The sequence below is a fragment of the Molothrus ater genome, chromosome 10, assembly GCF_012460135.2.
Source record: "Molothrus ater isolate BHLD 08-10-18 breed brown headed cowbird chromosome 10, BPBGC_Mater_1.1, whole genome shotgun sequence".
In the NCBI taxonomy this organism is placed as follows: domain Eukaryota; kingdom Metazoa; phylum Chordata; class Aves; order Passeriformes; family Icteridae; genus Molothrus; species Molothrus ater.
This window is the reverse complement of record NC_050487.2, coordinates 25,272,500-25,289,121: the sequence shown is the minus strand read 5'-3', so window position 1 is coordinate 25,289,121 and position 16,622 is coordinate 25,272,500. Positions and strand designations below refer to the sequence as shown.

General features: G+C 50.5%; 1 protein-coding gene across 7 annotated transcripts in view; it reads left to right on the top strand.

The window, feature by feature from the left end:
- MBNL1 (muscleblind like splicing regulator 1) overlaps positions 1-10,061 on the top strand; it is a 60,788-nt gene extending 50,727 nt beyond the window's left edge. For 3 of the 7 annotated variants that reach the window (XM_036388463.2, XM_036388466.2, XM_036388464.1), the window contains 4 exons: positions 2,193-2,228; positions 2,917-3,011; positions 5,937-6,011; positions 6,778-10,061. In XM_036388463.2, coding sequence (XP_036244356.1) covers positions 2,193-2,228; positions 2,917-3,011; positions 5,937-5,993 — 188 coding nt within the window. In that variant the 3' untranslated portion in view covers positions 5,994-6,011; positions 6,778-10,061. The remainder of the gene's footprint in view (positions 1-2,192; positions 2,229-2,916; positions 3,012-5,936; positions 6,012-6,777) is intronic. The other 4 variants (XM_036388465.2, XM_036388467.2, XM_036388469.2 and 1 more) reach the window with 2 other exon arrangements.
- The last annotated feature ends 6,561 nt before the right edge of the window (positions 10,062-16,622 follow it).

The following is a 16,622-nucleotide window of genomic DNA, read 5'->3' as shown; positions in this document are numbered from 1 at the left end:
CTGGGGCTGCTGGGCCTGTGCAAAACCACTGCTCTCCCCCAAAATATTGGGGAGGGAAAGGTCACACCCCACTGCTCACCTCCACAGGAGTGCTTGTGCTGTCTGGAGTGTTGTTTTTAATTAGGTGTTAGTAAATTGGGCAGGAAAAATAGACTGAGGGGATAATACAAAGGAGAAAAGAGAAAAAAATAATTAAAACAACAGTAAACCTAGAATATTTATAGAAATAGCTTTATTGTGTTGCAGAAATAATCTGGTTATGAAGTTGTGGTCATTTAGGTCGGAACATCCTCAAATTAAAAATCTGCCTTGTGCCGAACAGCCAGGGAACATTGAAAGTGAACATTCATTATTCATGTGTTCTCATTAGTAAGTCAAAGCTTCTGAAGTCAAGCTGAATATTAGGATCATAGCAAAAATTATTTTTATTACTGGTAAGAGGGTCATAAAGCATAATATCTGTATTTGGGAATTATGCCACCCCAGCAAGCATTCCACTTTCTGCCTCATGTTCATTTGCTTTAATTCCTTTCAAAACTGTGTGCACTGGTCATAGTGTTAATGATGATCATTCAGACTGAAATTTGGAGCTTTTCAGTGAACAGTGTTACAGGGATGTTTCCGAGTGGTTGTAACACCCAGCAATGTGTAGCAGGTGTAACATACCCTTGTGCAGGGGGACCATTGCAGGGTGCACAGCCGTGTGCATGGGGCACCTCTGCAGAGCCACAGCTCAGAGCTTCTGCTCTGAAACCCCATTAATGCCCACAAGAGGGACCAAGAAAGCAGTTCTGCTCACTGTTTGTACTTTTTAGCCAAATTCTACTCCATTTTTTAATCTTGCAGGTGATTCCCTTGGCTTCAGCTGTGATTTGTGCCGGGGGAGGTCAGGAGAGGCGCCCTTCCTTTACCCTTTCTTTGCCAATGTGCTCAGTCTCTTCCTTGACACAGGAGTAATTAGGGAACAGGATGATGCCCTTGCCTTTGTTGCCTTACAGATGCAGCAGTGACAGAGGATAACCTTGGCCCCAGCAGTAATTAAACTGGCCTGATTCTTCCCTGCACAGTTAAATGCTCCTGAGGCTGTGCATCCCCTCCAGCGCTGGGCACGGCTGGAGCCGTTTCCTGTCCCCAGTACAGCCCTGGGATGTCTGCTAGGATATGTTTCCATTCCCACTGCAATCTCATTACCAGAGTTCAGTGTTTTCTGTTTCTGCTGTGTCACTCATCATTAACAGTGTTAATAAATGTTATTTGTTAAATTAAAAAGTAAATAGTTTATTAAAATGGATATTCTGGAAGATCAGTATATGTTTATAATCTTGGAAGCAGAAATAGAAGATTGTGAGATCAGTCTGGTGGAAGGCATTTTGCTGTGTAACTTAGAGAATTGCCAGCTTGGTGATACTTAAAAATGATGCCAGAATGATCCTAAAAACACCTTCCTGCTCTGGCTCTGGTTGCAGGGCAGAACTCTGCAGGTGTGTGGCCTGAAGGGAGTTGGGGCTGTGACCCTAGGCACCAGCAGCTTAAAATACATCCTACAATGTAGAACAGAAGGCTGAGCAGGGCTTGTGAGGTGTCACTGGGAGCTGCTCAGGGCACAGGGACCATTCAGCCACTGCTCGGAGAGGAGAGGAGAGGAGAGGAGAGGAGAGGAGAGGAGAGGAGAGGAGAGGAGAGGAGAGGAGAGGAGAGGAGAGGAGAGGAGAGGAGAGGAGAGGAGAGGAGAGGAGAGGCTCTCTGTCCCACTGTCCATCTGCCTGGATGGCTCCAACAAGGACAGCAGGGCCTGGTCCCTGGTCCCTGCACTGGGGACCGCAGGCACCAGGCAGGGTGAGTTTGGAGCATCTCTTGTGATCTGAGGAGAGCAGGGAAAGGACCATGACAAGGCGTTTGTCAAAAGGCAGGAGGAAGGTTTCAGGAGCTGTGAGTTAGAGCTGAGGAAGGCTTTCCTGGCCGTGCAGGGCCCGGCAGGGTCCCAGCACAGCTCCACCCGTCCCTGAGGCCTCGTTCTAACGGATCACTGTGCTATTGTGTGGTTTGATTGTGCTGACAGTTACATGCCACTGTGCCCGTAATAACAATTTTTCTTCTTTGTTCAATGAAATTTCTAATTACACGTGTGATGGGTTGTTTTAATTCTTTTCCCTTTCCAAATCCACCTTCCTGTTGCAATGCATGATGAGCAGGCTCAATATTGTGCATGACACCCGCTACAAGTGTTGGTAGGTGCCAGCTTTGTTTCTTGATTATCTTAAACCTGTGGTGCAGCTCACAGACCCTCAAAATCCACTGCTAGATTTAATGTACAGCCCTCGTGCCAGTCCATCTCCCCGAGCCTCCTGCACTAACACCTGTCAATTAAATGTGATTGTTTTATTTAATTGACATGGACACGTAGATGTTAATTTTGTACAGCAGTTTTTAATTGCACATTGTTCCTTGGTGGATTTTGACTGGACTATGAGTTCCAGTGTTTAGAACCTATCTTATGTTAACTAAAGACTGTATCTTACCATAACCACGTAGCTGTATTCTGTCCTTCTACAAGATTAATTTCTGTTAGCAGTTAATATTTGGGTTGAATTTCTAAAGGACAAAAATTTGTAAATGTAAGGGCATTGAAAAAGCTCTCCTGTTGTTTTTCATATTGAAATGGTTAAGCTTGTTTGTGTCGATTTTCTTGATTTGATGGTAACAAGCATTTTCCCCTTTTTTTTCTCTTCCATCTCCCTCCCCTCCCTCCTGGAATGCTGTCCTGCTTTGCACTGTGGTTGCATGTCACGCGCTGGCAATGGTGTCTCGGGCTTTCTGCTGTGGTAAACCATGCTCAATGACCCTCCCACGTGTCGCTCTGGTCCCATACTGCTACACTCTTCTGTACGTTTGCTTATTTGATTTTCCTTCCGAAAGTTCCCATGGTGCACGGTGCTACGCCAGCCACTGTGTCTGCAGCAACAACATCTGCCACAAGTGTTCCCTTCGCTGCAACAGCCACAGCCAACCAGGTTTGCTAATTTACAGCTTTGTTCCTTACAGACAACTCGAAATCGGTGCTTTAATGAGCATGGGGGTTTGGATCTGACCTCTTGTTGGCCTACACATTCTCTCAGAGAGCTGCAGCACAGCTTAATCAGCCCTTAGCTGTGCTCCAAAGGTGCTGCAGTTCCATTTCTGATGCTAAAAATAATTGACAATAGAGTTTCTGAGTCAGTCTTGACATTTATAGGCCACGCTGCTTATTTCTGTTCTCAGGGATGCAAAGAGCAAGGGATAATACACAAACCCATGATTTATTTCCATTTCTGTGGAGCCAACAGCTCCTTTCAGTGCAGAACTCAGGGACAGCCAGGGGAGTCTTTGTGCAGAGGGGTTGCAGGTTCTCACAGTCTGAGTTTAGCAGTCCAAACATGTTCTGACTCTCCTCTTCCAAGCGTAAAACAAAACCCTGTGAGCATGGGCCACACACAAAAAGGCTTCCTTGAAGCCTTATGATTCTCCTTGGAATGGCCCATTGCTTTGACCAGAGCTCAAATAAGAAAATGCCCATTAGAGTCTGAGTTTATTTCTCAGTAGGCACCCCAGTCATTGCCGTGTTTGGATGTATTTCAGGAACATGAGAGTAAAGCTTTACCACGTAAGTGATTAGAAGTCCTGCCAGGAAAGCCAGAACCAGTGCTCTAAAGATGAGTCCCTGGGCCAGAGGAGCGGCTGGAGCTGCACCTGAGCACAGGACGCTGTCAGAAAAGCAGATTTCTGTGCAACACCTGGCTGAAACAATAAAAACGTTTTAAAGAGCCTCCTGTTCCTCTTCTAAGAGCTAATTATTTTTTGAGATTTGCTGGGCAGTTAGTTGTCCGTGCCAGGAAGCTGTCAGTCCTGGTCTGAAATACAGGTCTTGGTTCCAGCTCAGTGGGATGACATGTGTGCCCTTAGAAAAGGGAGCTCCAGGTTCTCCTCAGCACTTTACAGGTGTGCTCCCGTGCAGGTAAATGTCAATGTTAAGGCAGGCTCACCTGATGCACTCGGCTCCTGGCTCAGGACAGGTGGCTCCTCAGGACAGCCAGAGCTGCAGAGTGAGCCCCAGGGCCTTTGGCTTCGAGCCTTTGCACCTTTACCTGTTGAGCACTACCATTTTGTGCTGCCCCAGCTGTACAGCCCTCGTTAACCTGTCTGCTTCCTCATCTCTCAAATATACAATTCCCAAATGGCATCATTGCAGTGACACCTAGGCATGCACATCCTGAGCCTCCAAAGGGACCTGGATATTGTAGAATGCCAAAACCAGCCCAGGTTAGTCTGCTCAGCAGCTAGCACGTTCTTGAGAAATGTTTGCTGAATGAACAGCTCACTCAGGGCTTTAAACTTGGCCTAAGAATTTGTGTTTTGAAAAGCTAGTTCATAGGTGGGGCTACCTCTGCATATGTGTCACCTGTATGCCCAAAGTGTCTTAATATTGTAGTTATTGCACCAGACAGTTACTTGCAGTGTGTCTCTGTATCCTGTGCATGTCCTGAGGGTTGTGAGAACAAGACAAGCCACAGAAAAAGTCATTATTTTAAAATCCTCTCTCTGTTAGTAACCATGCACTTCCCAGGGAGACCACAGGGAAAACCTTCTGCTGGAGAATCTGGTCATTTCATGCCTTTCCTCCCCAGAGCCTCATAACCCCCTTAGTGCAGTTCTGCAGCCAAACCTCCATATATACATATATGCCCATATATGTATATACCCTGTGAGCAATGCTGAAGGTATTTAATGCCACCCAATGCCGTGTGCCTGCATGCCAAAGGCTTATAAAGATGTGGCCCTTCATCTGCCCGGGCTGGTGTGGAAGGTCCTTGGTCTGTTCGACAGCACTGCCCCTGATGCTGCTCCAGTCGGGTGCCGCAGCCTGTCCTGCAGCAGCAGGAAAACATGGTATGAGAAGCTTCATTCTGCTCCAAGCCCATTTCTGTGGAGTTGGCAATGCTGTGATGTGTGAGCTGCCAGGGGAGGAGAGGGCACACGGGTGGAAAAACAGCAGCAGGACCTGCCAATGAGTTAGCTGAGAAGAAATCCCTGTTCTCTTTACTGGGCAGATCCACAGGCCAGCCTTGGTGCCCCTCAGGAAGAAGTGTCTTTCCAAGTGCCACAGCCATTTGGGATTGTGCAAATCCACGTTGTGTCCCAGGCCCCAGCACAGCTCCCTGTGCCTGGGCACGTCTGCTCCCCCGGGCGCTGCGGTGCCGCCGTGACCCACGGCCAGGGCGCGGTGTCACCTGTCAGTGGCACTGCTGGCACTGGGCTCCGTGTAATCCTGGCTTGCTCACAGCACACTGAGCAGGTGGGCCCGTGAGGGGAGCCACGTGCTCGGTCCCGTTCGTGCAGCCGAGCCCTTTGGGGTTGTTTCCCTGCCTGGGGAGGCTTGGCTTGCCCGCTGCTCCGCGCGGTGCCGCGGCTGCTGCAGGAAGGGCAGAGCCCTTCTCAGCCAGGCATCTTCACCAGCCATGAACATCAGACTCAGGGCATCGTAGGCTTGGCGTTCAAACCCCAGGACACTGACAGCAGTGAACACTTCACAAAATCACACTGAAACGAGGCCACTGTAGAATTCATCATCTGAGACACTGAAAGCACAGGATTTTGTGTAGGCCAACAAAAAGGGCTATTTTCAATTACTGCACTGCATGACTTGTAGATGTTAACTTCTCCTATTTCCTGAACAACCAGTAATACTTATTTATATTTGTCCAGTAGTACTTAACCCAGTGTTTTCCAGTTCTAAGTTGCTATTGTAGCACTTCAGTTGACTTTAACTTATAGTTACGATATAAAATCCACCGACTCACAGCTGATCCTCCCTTTCCCAAACTGATGTTCTGTAGCAAATGCTGTGCCTCTGGGTGGGCTCATTGCACCTGTCACTCACTGTTTACATTTCTTACCTGTAGATACCCATAATATCTGCCGAACATCTGACTAGCCACAAGTATGTTACACAGATGTAGACATTTGGTCATCAAACAGTAAGTTCCCAATGTGTTGTTGCTGTATTTTTTCTTACTCTTATGTGTGCAATTTGTTGCTGTAAGGGACAGAATGTTTTTAACTTCTTTCTCATAAAACCAGTAAGCTTTGGGGGTGGGGGCTCTGACCCCCCTGAGGGGCCATTCCTCTCTGAGGGGAGATCCCACGGGTACCAGTGGCCACACTGTGTGTTAGTTTGTACATACCCACTCAGCAGAATCTGGGTTCCAAGGGATTTATGCTCTGTCTGTGGTGGCCTCAGCACTGACCTGAGCTGCGGGCAGACTTGGGGGGAAGATGATTCCATCAGGTTCTCTTCAGAAAGAATGGCTTTTAAATCTCAAAATTTGGAACCCTAGCATTTCCTGGGTTTGGAAACACTGAATTCTCCTGTTGCGAGATTCCCCCCCTGCAGCCATCCTGTCCCAGGATGGCTCCTGTTTTGTGTTACCTTCCTCTCTCCTCCATTTCTGCCGTGTTTTTATTCAATTCCTTGGCCATAATGGAATTATTTCTGAGGGTGAGGACTGGCCACAGTGGGTTTGTAATCACGGCTGCTCCTTTCAGCTGAGCATAAACATTGTTCAAGTGCTGGAGTGCTGCAGGGAGGGTGACTGGCACGGGCTGGGGCGGGTGGAATGCCTCGAGTGGGATGGGGCGCTTCTGCTGCCCTGCAAGGACACAGCGCCGTGCGTGGAGCTGGGGCTGGGGTGTGTGACTGAGTCCCGGCTGTGCCGAGAACACTTTGTGCTCTTCCCTTCCCAGATGGTATCGGCGGCGAAGAGGCCGGATTTGGGTGGGAAGAGGCCGAGCTCATTAGCCATAGTGTATGTAAATACTGTCCAGCAGCACTGGGAACCCCTCAGCAGTGACATCACACATTGCATGTTAACGAGACGAAGCGAGACCGTGGGACTCCACTGCACACTGTTGCCTATCTACTTTGTACATTGAATTGGTATTTGTGCTGAGGTGATTTCTTGTCCAGGCCCGCAGCATCGTCCGCCTTTCCCGCGCGCTGCCCGGGCGCTGCTGGGGCTGCTCCCCACCGACGCCGCCCGGAAAGGCCGACGATGCTCTAAGCAGACATCTATTATGTATTGGTACGTCTGTAGACCAAGATATAATTTTTTAAAGTAAGTTTATTTCTTTCAAGGTTTACAAATAACAAAGGTGCACCTTGTATTTAAAATTGCCATTATAGATGAGAGCGTGCATGCACAGTAATTTTTTGTTTAAGAGTAATATTTTTAATGTAATAGATTGTAAGAAATGAGAAGAGAGGAATCTGACAGAGATGAATGTGCCAAGCAAAACCACAACTGTGTATATTTTAAAGCACATCAATGGCTTTAAGTACCACGTTGTTAAGGATTCTCATGAAGTGCCATAGACTGTACATCCATCAGAGTATTATTTCCGCAGTGTTATTTTCAGAACCACGTTTTCACTGACTTGATGAGTACTGATCAGTCAAAGGGCACCATTCTGTTTCAAACCAAAGCTGTCTCAGAAATGGCCAATTGCTCCTCACAGCCAGTGGGCAGCACCAGAGAGATGCTCCAGCTGTGCATAACCCTTATGGACAATATTATCTATAAACTCTCCCAAGGCGTTGTATGTCATATTTATGCATAGTTACTGTATAAGGTGATCTGCAAAGGGAAAAGCCATTTCTGAGACACAGTAACAAATGTTTGAGGAACTTCTTTTGCTCTATTTATAGCCTCTGTCTCGAGTCACAAGGACTATAAATGTTTTGCAGAGATGGGTTTCACTTTAATTCATCAAGTCCCGCGTCCGCGGCGACTCTAAACAAAGACGCAGAAGCACTGACAGCAGATGCATGACAAACCAAAATAGGACAAATGAGACGTTAATTAGTGTAGAAATTGGGTGGGTTAATACTCGGGTGAGTTTTATATGTGATTTTTTTTTGTTCAGATTAACTGCTTATAGCCTTAGAAAGCCTTTACAAAATAAAAACAAACAAATAGATGTGCATTCAAGTTCTAAGAATGGATTCATCCAAAGGAATTCCTTTTTGTGGTTTGGATGTTGCAGCCAGTAAAGGATATTTTTGCTCTGTTCAGCCAGGGGCTGCCTGGGGCCAGGCCCCGGGTGGGCAGGGAGGGAGAGGCGCGGGTTTGGTTCTAGAACTCGCCATACTCCGAGTTTACTGCGAGTTTTTATGCTTGAGAGAGATGCTTTATAGATAAGAATGATGTGTTGATTTTCCTGATTGTACTGTACATCTATTAAAGCCTTAGATTATTACATTACGGGTTAAAACCCATACCAATGTAATTTCAATCGTGTTAAGAAAGTATAGGTGACTTCACATGTTATTGTAGTGACTTACCATAGAGAATTTACTTATTTTTTTCTTGTTAAAAGTGTAGTTTTTATTTCTTACATTTATTAGCTCGTTTTCATTTTCTATTACCAGTTGATACCATTTCAGTTCATAGAATTTTGTTTTATTAGAGTTTACTGATGACTTTTTCAAAATACAAAAAAAAAAAGTAGTTTTCTTCATAACATACTCAGTTTGGAATCTATATGTAGTGTCTTATGAGTATTCGTATTATTGTTAACTAAATGATTTCTATTTTACTGATCTAATACGACAATGTAAGAATGTCAGTCATTGTTAGTTCTTGTCTAGTTTTCATTCAAAGAACAAAGATCTTTTATATGGATATCTTATAATTATATAATCATTGCTAAGTAAGAAGTTAAGTTGTTGCTATGGCAACAATCCTGGCAGACAATTGAGTAATATTTTGATGATTTATTTTGTTTGTAATTAGTTATTATGAGAAAAAAAAATCTAGTTCCTAGATATTAGAAAAAATTTATTTTCTACTGTATCCATTTCAAATGTTAAAATATTGTTTAAATATTTTTTGAAATCCCTGAATATCAGGCCTTGTTATAAATAAGCTGCATAATCAATAGATCAAGGGACTTTTTGTTGATAATCCAAATACTCAAAGTTTACGTAACAAGAATTCTAGTGTGTGTGTGCAAACTCTTGAGGGTTGATTATGCTGCAGTTGGGACGTCGAGAGCGAAGGTTGACTTTTTGCACTTCTGTATATAGTCAAAAAAGAGAGAAACCTGTATAATAGTAAGATCTTATTTTGAATAAAAATGTCTATAATTACAAGGAGTTTTGTTAAGGCTAAATAAAATGACAGGCTGAACAAAATTGCTTGCAAAAGTGGCACAGAGTTAGCACTCCATCCCCCTTCCAAAAAGTTGCTTTGCTTTATGTGGACAGCTTGTAGTTTGCCAGGATTTTTTCAGCTGGAAAGATCTGCCATCCTTCCGAGATCTCATGACTGACAGAAGCTCCACTGGGTCAAATCTGCCTGAAAATCATTAAGAAACAAAAAAAAAAGGAAAAAAAAAAAAAGGAAAAAAAGAAAAAAAAAAGCAGGTACTTCAGCCCATCCAGGGAATCATGGCTCAGATATTCCGTACATTATTCAAAATCTACTGCATGTTTAAAGTATCAAAATATATTAAAGATATATGCTATTCAAACCAGTTTCTGACAATTTCAGTGGTTTCTTGTTCACAAAAAAAGATTCTTCAAAACAAGTACTGACATTCACAGAGTTCAGCCATGGACAGGCAAACGGAACAGCGCCCGTAGCTGTAGGGTAGGGGATTGTTTTCTCTCGTAGTGGTCCTGTTCTTTCAGCAGGTGAGGAACAACCTGGGCGATCTGCCCTTTGCACGGAAGCCTTGCAGGAGCCCGCTCATCCTGTGCGTGCCAAGGCTGGGAGCTGACAGCAATCAGTAATTAATGAATTAACGAGCTGCGCTCTGCAGCCCCCGGGCCATCTGCTGGAAGGACGGGCGTGCTTGGGTTTGCTCTTAATAACCACAGACTTACTTTGCTTGTAGTTGCTCCAGTTACGTACTCTGTCCTGGGCTGCAATTTGGGTTTATGCTTATTTTATTATTACTGCTATAGTTGACCTTGCTGTATGGAAAAAATAAAGTGAAATTGCCCTAATAAAAGTTCTCTTTCTTAATTATCTTTTCCTCTACCAGGTTTAAAGCGGCTCCACTGTGTTATGTAGGCTCTAACATGTCTGAGCACTTGTGGGACTGCCCACAATTTATTTTATTTGGTACTGGGGCTTCTCCGCACCAGCATGTTCCATCCACAGGATGTGTATTAAAATGCCACCTGTTGAGGATATTCCTGTTAGATCCTGGGGGTAAATGCAAAGCACCAGGATCTCTGGATCAGCCCCCGCTGTCGTTACCCTCCTGTGACGACACCTCTGAGATTCAGGGACACACTGGGGCCCCCAGGCCCTCCCTGCAGGGAACGGGACACAGGGAATGAGGGGGCACAGGGAGCTGGAGCCTCAGGGAGCTGCGGAACAGGGAGCTGGGGGTGCAGGAATTCAGGGTGAAGGGAGCCAGGGGAGCTGGGGGGGGCGAGGAGTGGGGAGCAGAAACCTGGAGGTGCAGGGAAAGGGGGAGCAGGGAATAAAGGGAGCTGGGAAGGGAGGTGGGGGAGTGGAGCAGCAGGGAGTGCGGTGCAGCCGGGCAGCGGCTGACATTAGAGGGAGCTCTGCTGCCGTGGGTTGCAGTTCCTCCGTTGCAGTTCCTCCGTCGGTTTCCCACAAATCACTGATAGTCAAGATTTTTGATGACAACGCCACAACTTTAATTGATTGAAGGAAACATCTCGGGACAGTTGTTTTCCAGGGGGATTGCGGGTGTCTCCTGTGAGCCCCCAGCACGAACTGGCCTTTCCCAGACAGGTTATTGGCCCCATTTCCCAGCTCAGCACACCTGGACGCCCCATTCCTGCTGGCCGAGCACCCAGTCCCCTGCGATCCCTTTGTGCCATGCTCAGGATGGCCCCAGCATTTCATTTATCCCCACGTTTAGCTGCCAAGGGCACACAGCGTGTCAAGCGGTGCCGGTGTTCAGAGCAGGCAAAAAGAACCCAGCTCGATTTTCCTCTCCAGCTTCGGCTGCGGTGGCTCCCGGGTCTGTCCCGGGGCTCTGCGGGCTCAGGGCAGGGAGAGGGCGCGGAGCCCGGGGCTGTCACTGCAGGGAGGATTCAGAGCTCGGGTGCCGAGCAGAGCCGCGAGAAGGACGGAGCTGCTGCCAAAGCGGCTCGGGAAGCTGCGGCTGTGGCACCTCGCCTGTCCCTGCCACCCCTCGGGGCTGTGACACCTCTCTGTGCCCGCCACCCTTTGGGGCTGTGGCACCTCACCTGTCCCTGTCACCCCTCGGGGCTGTGACACCTCGCTGTGCCCGCCACCCTTTGGGGCTGTGGCACCTCTCTGTGCCTGCCACCCTTTGGGGCTGTGGCACCTCACCTGTCCCTGCCACCCTTTGGGGCTGTGGCACCTCACCTGTCCCTGCCACCCCTCGGGGCTGTGGCACCTCGGTGGCCAGGGCCAGAACAATGACAACCACGGGAGCAGCAATGACAACTGCATCAGTTGTGAAAAGCAAAATAATAGAATTCTGTTCCAAGGATCTCCTGCGTCTGCAGCTGGGAGGCGTTTCTGAGCTGGGGGAGGATTCTGGGCCTTCGGGGAGGGAGGAACAGGAACTTGGGGAAGAGTTCGAATCATCCCCGCTCCCTGGGCAGGAAATGGTTGCGGGAAGAAGGAAGCAGAATCATTCTGAGGGTGTTTTTGCACCCAGATATTGGGTGCACCGGGCATTTTGGGGGCCGGCTCTGCCCCGAGGGGTGGCAGCGCTGCCACAGCCGGGGCTGCTGCCAGGGAGCCCCCGACTCGTGGTGGCCAAGGGGTCTGGCTGTGGGCACCGTGCCCGTGGCATTGGCAGCTGTAAGCAAAGGGGGGAAATGTGCCCAGAGTGTCTCTTACCAGCTCTGGCAGCTGCTGCTGGCTCCAGCTCCTCAGCTCATGGTTTCTGGTGCAAAAAGGAAAATGATGTGAACATATCGTTACTGCACGAAACCCAGTTCTGAACATCTGTGCTGAAGTGAAAACTTCATCCTAAAATAGATGCACAGATAGAGAGGAAAGAGGAGCAGCTCACAGGAGAGAGCTGGAGGGAATTCACAAAATTCAACTTACCCTATGAAACTTTCAGGGGGTTCCTGAGCCTGTACCAACATTCACCCTCAAGGGTTCCCCTGCCTGCCTGTATTGACCTCTCCCCATACCTGGTATCAGCCACTTTGTGTCTGTTCTCCAAAACTCCTCCACGCTGTTTGGAGGATGTGTCTCTGCTGCGAGATGCACACCCTGGGTCTGGGCTGCCCTTTCATGGCGTTTATCCACCAGTCATTCATGGGGCTTATCCCTGCCATTTTCCTTTGGAGGAGCCTCCTGTGGCCTGGCAGTGCTGGACACCTTCCCCAGTGAAGCTGCTGAGCCCCCCGTTGCTGTGAGCCCCCAGCACAGCTGTCAGTGACAGCCCCTTCCTGGCCATGCCTGTGTCCCCAGGGCAGGCTGGGGCTGGAGGATGCTGCTGCCTGGGGCAGCTCTGGCCCCGGTACCTGCCCAGGACTCGGAGCCAAGCCCAGCCCAGCGCCCTGGGCATTCCCTGGTTCAGGCCAGGGCTCAGGCCAGAGCAGAGCCTGGAGTGCCAACTCCCTGCCAGAGTGAGGGGCTGGTCCCCCCAGGGTCCTTCCCTGCTGCCTCTGTGCCTTCTGACTCACCAGCAGGTGCATTGAGCAACCCTCTCTTTCCCAATCTGTTTTCTTGCTCAGGAATCCAGCCATCAGGTTGCTTCCAGGGCAGCAGGAACCTAATCCAGCTGCGAGTTCCTACATGCAGCTCGGCAGGTGCCGGCACAACCCCACTTTTTCCAGGGAAGGGAGGCAGGGCTGTGCCCAGTGCCCACTGCTGAGCCCCACAGGGCTGCCACCGGCTCCCCCGGGTGCCATCCTGTTGTCATCTTATTGCAGGGGTTCCATCCGGTTGTCTCCTTAACACAAAAGTTTCACACCTTCTTGACATTTTCTTGTGGGCAGCTCCTCAGAGCACTGACTCTTTGTTCTTCCCAAAGCAACCAACTGACTCCAGTTCCCCTCTCAACCAGCCACCCCACTCTTTTATACACTCTTCGTCTCATTGGGTGCAGTTGTGGCCTGTTAGAGTCAGGTCTGTTCCTAATCTTTGATAATTGGCCCGGCTGCAACTTCTTTAGGGGTAAGATTACTTTCTACACTATGTTTATTTTCTATATTCTATCCCCCTACAGCATCCTGCAGCCTGAGCCAGCCTGGGAGGTTGCAGGGTGAGCAGGGCAGCTGGGGCTGCCCAGGGCCAGCGCTGTCCCCTCCTGTGGGGCTGGCACAGGGATCAGGCAGGAGGGGACAGGATGGGGCCAGCCCCACGCCCTGAGATGCCCTAACGTGCAGGGCAAGGACCCACGGGCAGCACCCAGTGTTAGAAACTGCCAGAGCCCTGCTCTGTGTTTGACGTGCCTCTGCCGTGTCATTCCACACTCACTGCTGGAACGTGGCCCTTTCCCAATTCCTGGATATCTCCGGGCATTTTGCACCTCTCCCTGCGGCAGCTCCTGGCAGTGCTCCCCTCCCTGGCACCTGCCAGCCCCAGACCCGGGGCAGTGCCCGCTCCCTCTGCCCCGCAGGTCAGTGTCCCTCCAGCCTGCAGCCAGCCACACACACAGCAGGAAGGGACATAATTCCAACCCTTTTTCTTTCCTTCCCTCATTTTTTTCTCCCCACAGTCCTGGGCGAGAGTTTGTGATGCTGCAGTTTGAAGGTTCCCACTCATAACAGATGGGCAGCATTTTCTTGTACTTGGTTTGCAAATCCTTTCCCCATGCAGTGGATATTAATGATCACACAAACCAAACTGCTGCTTCCCAAGGGGCACCAGCTCCAACTCCTGCAGGCCAGGAGGAGTGCTGAGGGGCCTGGCAGCCTGAGTGTGCTGTGGCAGTACTCTCAGGCAAACAGAATTCTGCATTAATTTTTTTAACCCTCCCATCCTCCCCTTCTGAGCCGAAGCCTCATTCTGGGGAGAAATCTGTCAAACCCAGCACATGATTTCTGCCAGCCTTGCTCCGACGCAGTTTTCAAAGGCAACAGGAAGAAACGTGTCAGCGGCTTCGTGCCTCTTCTTGCCTGGGGATCAGGTCCCGTGCCAAGCCGGGAATGCCTTTGGCAGAGCTCTCGCTGCCTGCCGGGCGCATCCCGGCGCTGCTCCGGGGGCCGCGCACCTGGGCCGGGCTGCGGGGGCACGGGAGCCCCGGGCGCGGCTCGGCAGCGCCGGCAGCCGGTGCTGAGTCAGCGCGGTGCTGGGCTCCGGAGGAGGCCCAGCTGCCTCCTGGGCAGGCGTGGAGCGGCTCCGGCCCCCGTGCGCGGCGCCTGCCCCCCGCACGCCGCTGCACCCCGGAACAGCGAGCGCCGCCGCGCCGCCCGCTGCCCGGGGATGCTGCGTGTGCCGGGGCGCCTCGGTGGGGCTGACACGGGCTGTGCTCCACCCTCTCCCCTGAAGGAAGGGGCGAGGAGCGTTAGAACCGCGGCTTTGGGGCTGCCACTTGTCCCGCGGCTTTGCGAGCTGGGGTTTCTCGCGCCGCTTCTCCTCCCGGGCTGGCTCCCAGGCTGGACCGGGTGGTCCCGGGACAGAGGGTGCGGCAGGGGCAGAGCTCAGTGCCGGCGGGAGCCGCGGGGTCGCTGCGGTCTCGTCCTCCACCCCGGACCCCAGCGATGCCCTGGGAGCAGCTCAGGCACGGCACGGAGCCACCAGCGCTGCTGATCCCGTCATGCCTGAGCCCTTCTGTGGCCACCACCCCGGCCAGGGGCTGTTTCTGCAGGCAGGTTGTTGTCCTTGTTTGTGCAGGGTAAAAAAAAAAAAAACGGAGATCTGAAAATGTGCTCTTGAGCTTTGGAAGTGGGTGGGGATCACCACAGCATCGTACAATTCATTAAAAATATAATTCTATTTGCTTTAATTAAATGTTCATCGTCAGGCTCCTGCTGGGTTGCAGAGGCCTGAGAGCGAGGGGATCTGTCCGTGGAGCTCCGCAGCTCCGTTTGCTGTGCCCGCAGGAAGGCAACCCCGAGAAACGCCAGAGCAGCCAACGGGCCCGAGGAGAGCGAGCCCGGCCCAGCGCCGGGGCCGCTCCCGTGGACCAGGGCCGGCCCCGTGCCCGGCCCGGGGGGAGCAGCGAGCGGGGCCGGGCAGGGGTGATGCCCACCGGGCACCCAGCGCTCCCCGCTGCCGCATTCCTGCAAAGCACTGGGGCAGAAACTGCGCGATAACGCAGAAATGTGCGATGCTTTATCAGGGGAGCAACCAGAGCCGCTCACCCGCCGTGCTGCTCTTGGGACATGCTTTGAGCCAGGGTGGGCACAGTCCCGCTGTGCGACAGCGGGGAACAGCTCCAGCCACCAGCGGCTCTGAGTGCCCCGCTGGTATTTCCCCACCCAGGCTGAATCCCAGGTTCGCCTTTATTTGTCACTAGCAGGGGAGTAAATGCAATGAGAGACAAAAAATTCTGTCACTCACTCTGCAAAACTGCAAGGAACTGGAACTATTTTAAGAAAGGGGGGAAAAAAGGGTAAACTTTCAAAGGTCTTTTAAAACCAAGGTTAAACAAGGAAAGACTTGGAGATGAGAATTAAGGGACTCAGATAAGCTTTGCTGAGGAGAGGTTTTCTTCCCTGTAAGTTTTGCTTATGGGTTTATGTCAGTTTTATGGAGCTGTACAGTATAATTTATCCAGTCTTTCCTATTTATGGGTACATTTCAGAGTAGAATGCTGTTAGCAGCTTGAAGCACTGCCATGCTCCAGCACTTTGGGTTTAACACTACTCAATGTGAAAAAAATTAATATTTCGACTCAAAATAGTGAATAGCAGCTATGAATGTAAAAACTTCGCAGCTCCCTTCCAAAGCTGTCAGAACTGCCCAAGAAGAGGAATGCTGATGCGTTCTGCTCGCGGCAGCAGCTCCGACAGGGCCGGCCGGGCTCTGGGTGTGCGGGGCACAGCCCAGGCTCTGTCCCAGGGACGCTCCGAGCCCTCGCGGGGACAGCAAATCGCCCTCGGGGTCTTTGGAGGGCGGCAGCGCCTCCAGGTGAGGCTGTCCCGGTGCTTGGCATTCCCAACAGGCACAGGACACACCGGAGATGCTGGGAAACCCCAGCGCTCTGTGGCTCTGAGGCTCGGGGGCTTTGTCAAACATCCGCGGGTTTTCCATGGCTGAGCGCTGCTATCCAGAGCTGCAGGAAGCGGCAATCTTTAACAAGATGTGTGAACTTCCAGCAGGAATGGGAGTTTCCTGGGAGCTGGCTCTGCCCCACGCCCGGGATGGAGCACTCATCCCCCAGCCCCCCTCCAAGGGCTGGGTTCCTGCAGTGCACCACAGGAATCCATGCCATATTCCAGCAAATGTAAAAAGTCGTTAATTATTAAGCAGGCCTGTGTCTGGGGGAAGTCTGATAACTCAGGCCGGGAGATAGAAGTGTTTGTGTGGAACAGCTGTTCGTGCAGAGCAGCCCGTGGTGGAGGGAAGGGAATTTATAAATAAAGAGTTACAAGTTGTCAACAAAGGCCTTGGCACAAATGGCCAAGAGTTCAGATAAGAGGGGAGCTACTGAGGATCACTTTCCTG